Genomic DNA, 11,691 nt, shown 5'->3' on the forward strand with positions numbered 1-11,691 from the left:
TAAGAGACATTTCCGTCCCCTTAGCTTATTGCCTTTTCACCTTTTTACACACATTTTTTTCTCTCTTCTAAGTGCAAACATGGTTTGTGCTTGAATGCTTCAATAGCCCAATAGAGAGATAGACCAAATCAGGCCAGCCTGTATAGCAATATGTAACTAAGATTTACCAAAAAACATGTAATCCTTCTCTTTGTAGCATCACGAATTAGGCATATTCTAGCACATCCAAATATCATTTCTAATTTGTTTTAGTTCCACTGCCGTTTTTTGTTGGTGCACTGACTCAATTAATAGAACTGTCCCATTGTCCCAGATCAATACTCTTATTTCATTTCTTTCCCAAACAGACCAGTCACAGCCAGTATGTTTAGTTTACTATTTTGCCCAATCTAGATTTGATCTTGAAACTTCATTGACATATATTAGCTGTTGATCTGTATTTGATTCTAGTATCCCAAATGAAAGAATTGTGTCCACAACCACCGATCCTCCGACGGAGGAATAACCATATTCCATATGACATCGCATTGAACATCCTAGCAAAGCTACCCGTAAAATCAGTGATAAGATTCAGATGCGTATGCAAATCTTGGGATTCCTCAATCACCACCCCCTATTTCATCTCAACCCACCTTAATCACAACAACAACAAAGATCGTGATAATGGTTATATTATACACAAGCCGTCTTCACCTCCTACTCCTTCTAACAGCCCAGTCTGTACGGTTGCTTTTGACCACACATTTGATAGGATTTATGAGGTTAGAATTCCCTTTGATTTTTCTTCTGATTGTGCCCAAATAGTCGGTTCGTGCAATGGATTATTGTGTCTCGCTGATTTTAGAAGTCTCTCCACCGGCGATAATGATATATATTTGTGGAACCCCAGCATTAGAAAATTCAAGAAGTTGCCTGATACTTGCTTAGGAAAGGTAAGCTTTGTTACACTTGGATTTGCTTATCATTCCGAGAATAATGATTACAAGGTTGTAAGGATTTCATGTCGCTCTTTGTCTACACCTAAGATTGAGGTGTACACGTTAAGTTCAGATTCATGGAGAAGGGTTGAAATTTCGTTGACAGCCAATCTAATATTCCGTAAAAATTTCTATTCGCCAGTTCCTTTGATTAGTGGATCTTTGTACTGGTTTGCATATATAAAAGAAGAGAATTGTAGGAGGGTAATTATTATGGCATTTGATGTCAATAGTGAGAGGTTCAAGAAGCTAGCACTGCCCGATGATTGTTTCCATGGAAGATCCCTGCACAGATGTCTTGCATTATTCAAAGGGAAACTAGCTTTCATTAAGTGTGGACGCAATGAACAACGTGACTTCCAATTCTCAATATGGGTGATGAGGGAGTATGGTGTGGTTGAGTCTTGGGATAAGCTTTTTGTTGTACCATTTCAAAGAGTAGCATACTGCATTGCCTTTACCGAGTATGGTTCACTTCTGGCTCGGTGCGTCACTAGAGTAAAGAATCAGGGATCGAAGTTTGTTTTAATTGACACTGAAACTCTACATGAGAAAGATCCTGGCATTCAATGTACTTCATTTGTAGCTAATTTTATTGAGAGCCTTGTTTTACTTGATGGAGCAAATGTGGAAGCTTACTAAGCAAATGGTGGCGTGCATATAAGAAGTGAAATCATTAGTGGTATGGATGAAGCTAAACCCTTGCTTTTCCTTTTCATTTTGTATTAGGCATGATAGTATTGCTAAAAGCTTGAATTTTGTCCAAAGCTTACATTTTCCTTTTGTGGCTACTATACATTTATACTTGATATTTGTATGCGAATGGTTGTTGTGGTATGGGTGATTTTTATTCCTTAGTATTACAAACTAAGAAACACAAACACTTCATTTTAGGTGCCTACTCATATTGGATACAAGACACGCCTAGGATGCTTCTGCACTTGTGTTCCAATTGTTTTGTATTTAAAAAATAATAATTGCAAGACATGGGAGAGACAATTATCTTTTATTTCTTTTTAGTTTCAATCTTGAATACTTATCTAATTATCTTCTATTTGCTCTTTCGAATCTTATTCTTGATTTGTATTTTAATTTCTAAATATCATTTATTAGTCATGAATTCACCTTATTATCCGTTATTTCTCTTAAATTAATACATGTTTGAAATTATATTTAAAAATATATGCTTAATAATATTTCAAAATAAAAATTAATTAATTAATTAATTAATATTTGTATCTTGCTATGTCATGTTCTAATTTTTCAAAAATTATAATGTTGTATATGTACCCGTACCCGTGTTCATGTTTGTGCTTCTTAGGTTAAAAAGAGCTAGATTATAGCTTCTTGACTTCAATTTTTCTTTTTCTTTTTTAAATGACTAAACATAATCGAATATAAAAGAAGCTCTAAAACTGTGAATGTTGAAAAGGATTAGGCAAAGTGCTTGTCTAGTAAGCCTAAAGCCATTCCAAGGTCATGTTCTTACTTCACTGGTTGAAGCTACATAGTCTTTGTTGGTTTGTGGACCACATTTTAACCTTAATATTGACAATAAAAAGCTAATTTATACTACAGAGTCTGTTCCAAGATGAGTGATATCATCCTATCTCTTGCCATTATGAGATGTATATTTTGATAAGAATGCTATTTTCTCATGCTTAGCTGGGTTCAATCACATGTTTATTGTTAGGAAATGTAAATCAACATGTTTTGGTGCTGAGCTGTAGTGTTTCTGTTTGTACTATTTTATTCTTTATGCTAGAGAAACATGCTATGGTCTATACTAATAAGGGATTTGTTCACTAAATTTGTTTGGATAGAGGATGAAATGGTTTGGAATTTAATGGAATGTAGAAAGTTTTTGAAGTCCACTCTGATTGTAGGGCTTCCTATTGGAGCTATGTTTTGATGGAGTCCAAAGGGACATGTCCTTCAATGTTTCTCTGCGCAAGACTGCAGCTTTAGGAAAAAAAATTTAGATTTACAAGTGATTGCTTATTGGGTCACTCTTAAACTGGGCTTCTTGGGGCATTTTTTTTTTCTGCCCCATGTGTATTTGACGCTTTTCTGCTGAGTCTGTTTGGTCAATGTGGTATTTCTGATGATCTTATGGTCTTGTAATATGAAAAAGTTTCTTACTTCTATAACATTCCAGATTCTAAAGGACCCATACAGCCATTAGGAGGTGATTGCGTTATAAGTGACTTTTAGCATAATGGTGATCAAATTTTTGTAGAGTGGTTTGATGTGTTTCACCATCTTTTTTGTATTAATAAAACCATGCAAGCATCATATTATTTCAATTTCATGTCTTTCACTGATGCTGAAATTGAAACCAACACTTTAACAATAATATAAACGGATAGATTTTAGCAAAACAACAAGAAATTATACTGGCAACAATGGATTTGAATAACTGGTTAGTTCATTTAAGTATTTGCATTTTGCTTTCCCATCCCAAATGACAGATGCATCTTTTGTTAAATTCCCTCATTTTGCAACTTGGTGTGGTTTTATTGAAGGATGAGCAAAGGAGAAAAACAAGAGGATCCATGTGATGCAAACTGGTAATTGTTTGGGCTTTGCTCTGGTTGTTTGTTCTTATGTTCGCCTTGCTAGAATTCTACTTCAAGCTGCATGTAAAGATGACTTGAAAAGCACTTTTCATTAGAATGTTTTAAGTCCATTGTTTGCAATTATAATTTGTGTTAATTATTGCATTCTTGACTTCTTTTTACATTGTGCAATACATAACACCACACACATAATTTAAGTCATTTTGGGAGAGCGTCGAGTTTTACTGCTGAGCTTTGGCCTTTGTGTGATGGGCTTAATATCTGTCTTGCTAGGAATTTTCTTGTGGAAAAAGTTGAACTTGATGTTAAAGCTGTAGTATAGATGCTTGTTAATCCCAGTCATGCTAACTCAGCTAACTCCCCTCTTGTGGATGATTGCAGGTACCTAGTCTCCCAATTTCACCTGATTCGAATTAAGCACTGCTACCATGAAGCGAATAGATGTGCAGAGTGCAGATCAGCCTTGCTAGAATGGGAGTTCAGCAAACTTTATATTTTCTGTTATTTGACAGTCCACCTGTGGACTTAAACCTTGTTTTTAGCCCAAATTTTAATGGTTTGTACCTTAATAGGCATTGTCCTGTAAACTTTGTTCCTATTTAGTTTTTCTGTAATATCAGTATCTTTTTACCAAAAAATTAATTTAAGACATTTTGACCAGTCATGGAAGTTTATTCGTTTTAAAGGGATGTGATTTAGTTCGTCTTTGTTATTTTATTTTATAGAATAGAAGAACATGGTTCAAGTTGATCAATTATTCCCTAGATCTAATTCAGTATGGGTCAATATTGGATATATATATATATATATGGGTAAATTACAAATTACAGTCCTAAAGTTTGGAGATGTTTGGATTTTACAATTTGAAGTTTTAGAATTTCAATTTTATCCCTTGAAGTTTGGGAGTGTCTGGATTTTACATCCTGATGTTTTAGAATTTGGATTTTACCCTTTAAATTTTAAGGGTGTTGAGGTTTTACTTCCCTAAAAAAAATTGAAGTTAAATTTTATTTTTAATGATTCCTGCCCTATGTAATCATTGGTCATTAAGGGCAGGTGGTATCCCAAAGTCTATGGGAGAAGACTTGTAGTATTCTCTTTTGGACACCCGTTAGAGGAAGCTCGAAATGTCAAGAATAATTTTCAGATAATCCAATGGCACACAGCAAAAAAGACCAACATACAAGGAGGCAAATGATTAGCACAGTAAGCCTTTTGTACTCCTAAATAGATGTGGCCGGGAGAAATCCAACCCATCATATGTGATTTACAGCAACCTCATATAGTTTGCTGAATTAAATTTCTACCATTCACTTAAAAAATTGAAATTTTGGGATAAAATTTTGGCCTTTATTAAAAAATAAAAAAAAATAAAAATTCTAGAGTGCTCTTCAACGGGTGGAAAGAAAAAAGGAAAAATAAAATGTGGAAGTAATACTCATAACTCCCTCCCTCCATTGGTTTCAACTTCCAATGTAACCTCCTTAATGCCTAAGACTCCCCATCTCTCCCTTTCTTGCCTTTTCCTCTCCTCATTGAACCCAACCAATTCATACCTGTTCAGTTGCTATTGTCCCTATAAAATCAAAGAGATGATATATAAACAGTTAAATGTTCTCTATCTCTCTTAAATGGTCCTCTATCTTACTTGATCGGAAGATGAATGGTTTTGGATTTAGCTCCTGTAAAAAGCACAAGACCAGTGGTATTAGAATAATGGTTAAGATTATTAGCTCTTCAAGTCCTCACTCTAAAAGCCAACTCTATATGTCCAATCACATTAAACCACCTACCTAATAATATCCTACTTTGATTTCAATTTTACACACTTTATCTCTCACTAAGGCTCAGCTTTTCTTTGATGGTGATCTAAGGTTTTGAGGTTTTTGGTTGTGACCCACAAGGGTAAACTCTTTCTTCATGGTTTCTTTGGTGATTTCTTGGTGATTTTGAGGTTGTCTCATGTGGGTTTTTTGAGTTAGGTTTATTTATAATGTATGTGTGTGTGGGTTTGCTTCAAAGTTGTGCTTTTTGCTGTGATTTTGTGCCTGCATTCTCTTTTTGCAGCATGTAATATTAGAAATTTTAAGGTTTTGTTATGTTGGTATTTGAACAAGGTTGCATCTACAGTCTTGGTTTGCCTAAGTCTAGGTAATCACTCTAGCCTTTTTCCATTCTAAGCCTTTCTTAACTAATATTGTACACACCAAATTTTATTTATGCGTTTGAGGGGATAAATTTGGAGTTTGTCCTCTACATGAGGTATTTGTAAATGGGTGTCCTTCAAAAACTTCAAGAGCTTTTTTTTTTTTAATTTTTTTTTATTTTATATATATATATATATATATTCTGTTTTGTTGAATTGCTTTGGTTTTGGGGGTTTGGGTTTGTAATTTCCTCTGATTTTCATAGATTATTCATTAAAGCTTTAGTCTTTTTGCAATTGGGTTCCTTGTTATTGATTTATATTGCTCAATTTTATTAAACTTATTAATAGCTCTGGTTAGTTAATAATCTTGGATTACTTTTTTGGAAAAAAAATAGAAATAGATTTATTTGTAATAAGAAGGATATTTCAATTAGAATACTCATGAAGAAAGAACCACAATAAATGCAAAGAAGATGCATTTTTAACCCAATAGCAAAGGGTTTGCGCCAAGATTTTTAGATGACTAGGGGTAGGGTGTTGGTAGTTGGTACATTGGCCTCATAATGGGAATTTGTCCACTAAGAAAGGAAATATCAAGTGAATGGTTATATATTGTAGTTGGTACATATCGAATGAATGGTCATATATTGTAAGATCATACAATTTCTACTCAGTTCTAAAGAATATATCAATTGTAGAGAAAATCAAAATTCTATGATATAAGTTGAGAATTCAATCTTCTATTGTACCCAAAAAATTTACTTTGGTTAGACTCATTAGCAGAGATCATCAAATAGTTTTGTTGGTACATTGTTTGCAAAACTTATGAAAGGGACTACTTATAAAAAAGTATCATTGTAAGGAAATATGATGATGATGATCTTTTGTTGTTGCGTGGTTCTGCTCATATGCTGTATGGTTTTATGTGGTAGCAATTTTGAGTATGTGTGTTTTCCATTCAGTTGCTACGAACTTTTAAGTGAATAGGAAGAAATTCATTATATTTCCTTTAGTTTTATTATTACTAAGAAGTGGAGAGGAAAACAAGTCAATTTGCATATTGGCTTTTCTGAAACTTGGGTTTTGGGACAAAATTGGCCTTTGCCTTTTTCGCACAAATTATATAGCATTTTTCCCCATTTCCCAAACTAATTAGGAAAAATCCCCTCTTTTAAAACTCGATTTTCTCAAAATCGAGTTTTTTTTAAAAAAAAATTTTGGAGCCCAATAGTGGCGTTTTAAGGAGCCTATAGTGACGTTTTAAGGATCTATAGTGGCGTTTTGGAACTTGAGCTCCATGAACTTGAGTTATAGGTAAAAAAAAAAAAAAAAACACAAAAAAAACTTGCATTGAACTCGAGTTTATGGAGCTCGAGTTCCAAAACGCCACTATAAGTCCTTAAAATATCATTATAGGGCTCCTTAAAACGCTACTATATGGCTTAACTCAATTTTGAGTAAATCGAGTTTCAAAAGCGGGGTATTTTCCTAATTAGTTTGGGAAATGGGGCAAAATGCTATATAATTTGTGTGAAAATGGCAAATGCCAATTTTGTCATTGGGTTTTGGAAATCAATGCATTATAGAAACTTAGGTTTAGAATAGGTTTTGCCTTCGTTGAGTTCAACTATCTTAGGTGAAATAGGGAAAATGTTTTGTTTAAAAATAATGTTAATGCTCAATTTAATTTTTTCCCATTCTTGGTGTATTGTTTCCAAAAATTCAGGTGTGTTCTTTTTTGTAATTATCTGGGCTTACTATTTGAAAGTTCAAAAACGTGTATAAAACACCCTTGAACGTTTAGACCCCCAAAAACAAAATAACCAATTCAAACTTTATGACAAACAACAAGTGTGCGGAAAATGAACATAAGTTATAAACAGAATTGGAAATCAATCTAAGCCAATTATAAATTACATCCACAGCAGAAAATAAAAGGCAAAGATAAAGGGAAGAGAGATGCAAACACAAGGACAACACACGATGTGTTATCGAAGAGGAAACCGAAGCCCTCGGCGTAAAACCTCTCCGCCGCCCTCCAAGCGGTCAATAATCCACTAGAAAATGTAGTTGGGATACATGAACAGCAATAGACCCTCCAAGCCTAATCTACCCGATGTACCTAAGCCCTCCAAGCTTCTTGATCCAACGAGGTTGCGCCGAACCTTTTTCTTTTCTAGCTTACCGGATTCCGCTACTTCACCAAAGCATCCGCCATCCTTGGCATCTTCCAATGCTTCCCAAAGCTCCAAAAATACTCAACACTCTAAATGGGTGTGGGTAGTGTTTGGATAGAAATCTCCTCTCAATAGGTATGACAATGAGAGAGGGAATGAGAAGAGACTACAAAGATTTCTCTCTAAGAATGAGTAGCTCTCTCTAAATGGGAGGGTGTTTTGAAGAAACCTCTCTTAGGGTTTTTCTTTCTGAATGGCCACACATATTTTGTGAGAATGAGGGGTATTTATACTGGTGTGTGAATGGAATGCGAAGAGTCAGTTTTCCAAAAACAGGGCTGGCTGGCGACTTGACCTCGCGACTTAAGTGAGTCGCGAGTTCAAGCCGCAAGCTAGCTAAATGGCTAGTCTGGATTTTTGTCCTGTAGTGCTCCAGCTGGCATGACTGTTCAGCTCCCCTACATGCTCTGCACGTGTGCAACTTTTGGCGGCTTGCAAGCCGCGAGCCTCCCGCGAGTCCTAACCGCGAGTCTCCGCTTCACTGCACTGTCTTGAGCATTTCTTCACACTCTCTCACACACTACCCTTACATGATTCCCACCTAAATACAAGGTTTCTAAGTGCTGTATTACAAGCAAATTTTTCATGGAATAAAGCCAATACATGGTTGATTAAATTCAACCTTACAATCTCCCCCTTTGGTTATTCCATGACAAAACACCCTAAAACAGACTTTAGACTTAAACGTGAGTTTGGGAACAATGGAAAAACTCACTCACACCTAAATCTAGAAGCTGTGAAACACTTGAATCATATGAACATGAGTCTCCTGAAGCACAACAATACACCATGATCATTGTATGTAGAAAAGTATGAAATGCATATGGAGCAAGCTATATGTGATCAAGCAAAAATGGAGCTAAAAAACAAACCATGGCTAGATCAACAAAGCAATCACTACAAGGTAGTGACCACAATGCTCATTCACACTTGGAATGAACACTAGGACGTACAAGCTAACAAGCTCAATGCAAGTCTCTTGCATGCCAAACACTCAACCAATGCATAATACACTAAGTATATGCATTTAGGAACAATCCTACAAGGGCACAAGAGTGACAGTACTTAACAAGAAAATGCATGACATTTAGTTAAAAGTATTGATTTAACAAAGTATAAAAGGCTGCATACAAGCATGGCACAGACCATAAAGACTACAGATCAAAGCATAAAACATAACCCTAAAAGCTTACAAAAGCACATGGGTACAAAGCACATTATATTGAATAAAAACTTAAACAATATAAACTAAAAGTGCTTAAAGTTTCTCCCCTTCAAAATGATGAGAAGCTGCGATGCACTGGGAACATATATACTTGTAACCTGAAACACTTGCACAAAACACATTAGACCCTCAAGGTAAAGCAAGTAATACAAGGACAAGTATAATGTAATAAGTAAAAAGCGATCAAGTAAACATGTTGTGAAACATATGAGAAACTTGATCAAACACCAAAACAATCATATAGAAATGACTACAATGATCACATAGCAAAGCAAATGATCATCCGAACATGCATTCAAGGAAGCATAATAGCATAGGGATATATGCATGTCCAAAGCACAAACATGATGCAATGAGAACAACAAAGCATAACTCAAAGTACCATAAAGCCAACAAGAAAACAAACAGAACAAAGTTTTCTAGTTAACACAATGTCTTCTCCCCCTTGGTATATGCATCTCCACTATGAAAAATCTCTCTCCCTACAAATGTGCACGAGAAATAGAATTTCTCCCCCTAAGGATGTGCACAAGAGTCATAACAAGAGTCATATAGAAATGACAAAACACTCCGGTATACTCTCTAGAGTATACTCTCCCCCTTTTTGTCAGGAATAGACAAAGGGTCAAGGAGAAAAGAGGGCAAGAGATGAAAGAACGAATAATGATAATGATGCATGAGGGGTGCAAGATGAATGAGAAAATGAAACTCAAACCTAAGACAAAGTAACATGCTACAAAGTATAAGGTAAACATGACATGCTAGGATGAAGAAAGAAGGTAAAGACCAATGCATGACAAGGGTAGCAAAGGTGTGTGCAAGAGGTGACTAAGTGCAATGTATGACCAATGCATGAAAAATGCACATGTGGGGCAAAGTGTGCAAAATACACAACCAATGAACCAAATATGTTCCTAATGAGGAAACATGAGAAACCCCAAAGTATGATACTCATCGGAGTCTAAACAAGCGAGAAAATGTCTAAGAGGCATTTTATCAAACACCTAGCATGCACACTATGAACAAAAATGTGAAACAATGCATGAACATCATGAAAACCACCCTTAATACATGTTCTTTCTGCCACAAGGGGCCAACATCCAATGCAAATCATCAAAAGAAACCAATCCCATGAAGAAAATTGACAAAAAATAAGTTTTCCCAACCCCTATGATAAAAATCCCAACCAATAGCACAAAACTCTCCAAAACATAATCTAAGAATTAAAATTAATGAAAAGAGTTTATAATTACCTTAGAGATGTTAAGGGAATGAAAAATCATTCAAATTGGTTGGGTTTTGATGTAAAAATATTGAAAGAGGGGTTTTAGAGAGGATGGGAGAGGTTTAAAACAAGTTTCCCACGAAAAAGCTCATTAAAAAGCTGATTCTGGGCGCTTCGCGACTGGCGAGTTGCTAGCCAAGTCGCGAGAGAGCCGCGAAACCTCTCTGGATGAACTCGCAGTTTAAACTCACAGCTTGCAAGTCGCCAAACTGAGTAGCCAAAACTGGCAGCTTGCTGGCAGCTCGCGCAAGTAGCCAAAATGAGTAGCCAAAAATTCTGACACTTGTTTTCAAAACAGAACATGTTTAAACATTGAAAAACAAAGTAAGCACTAAACATAAACACAAAAAATGATAAAAATCACTTCCAAAAACATATAAAATGATCAAAAATCTTTTTGGATTGAACCATATATGATTGAGCACACACACATCACATTTAGACAAGTACAATCTAACAAATGAATAAGACATTCATTGAACATTAGGCATGTGTGTTGTGTGTGTGTATCAAATGTGGAATAGTCCTTAGTCTAGAATGAAACTTCAATGATCAATTCAATCAAGTCATACACAACTAGTACTAAGTCAAGTGGTTTATCTCAATTATAGAAATGAACATATATGACCTCCCACAAGAAAATGATTACATACAATGAAGCTTTTCATTTGGCTTCTTTACAATTCTTAACATTTGATCATTTTGAATCAAAACATCTCATTTTGAGATCGATGCCTGAAATTTGTGATATTTCAATTTGATGAACAAGCCTTTGGCTTTTTGGGCATCATACAATTTCATATAAGTCGCTTTCCCTTTTTCCTAGTCAAATACTAGTATATGCGACGGCTTTTGCAGCTCATTATCTCTTTTCATTTTGAGATTTACATTTATTGAGCTCTTTAAGCAATAAAAATTAAAGAGTGGGAAGAGATATAAGCACAAGTCTACGCATGTATCAAAACCAACATGACTATTGACAAATCATTCATGACAAGCTTGAAGATCGATTTACAACAATCACACAAAGATGTCAAGATTTTTCCCACAAAGATATAAGTGCAAAAATAACAAGCTAAGCTCGTAAATGCACAAAGCCATTTATACAAAGGTACAAGGCCAAACTCACATGTGATATGTGCTCAAACATATACGATTGAACTTTTTGAATTTTTCACTTTTTATGTGGTTTTGGATTTTTTACTCACACAAACACTACAAGAAAATCAAGCAATTGCG

The 11,691-nt window shown here is 35.1% G+C and overlaps 1 protein-coding gene across 1 annotated transcript; it reads left to right on the plus strand.

Annotated features, from left to right (window-relative positions):
• The first annotated feature begins 458 nt into the window (after positions 1–458).
• On the plus strand, positions 459–1,619 carry LOC126722062 (F-box/kelch-repeat protein At3g06240-like). Its single transcript, XM_050425214.1, has one exon. The coding sequence runs from the start codon at positions 459–461 to the stop codon at positions 1,617–1,619; it is 1,161 nt and encodes a 386-aa protein (XP_050281171.1).
• Positions 1,620–11,691: the final 10,072 nt, after the last annotated feature.

Source organism: Quercus robur, chromosome 4 (assembly GCF_932294415.1).
Source record: "Quercus robur chromosome 4, dhQueRobu3.1, whole genome shotgun sequence".
Taxonomy (NCBI): domain Eukaryota; kingdom Viridiplantae; phylum Streptophyta; class Magnoliopsida; order Fagales; family Fagaceae; genus Quercus; species Quercus robur.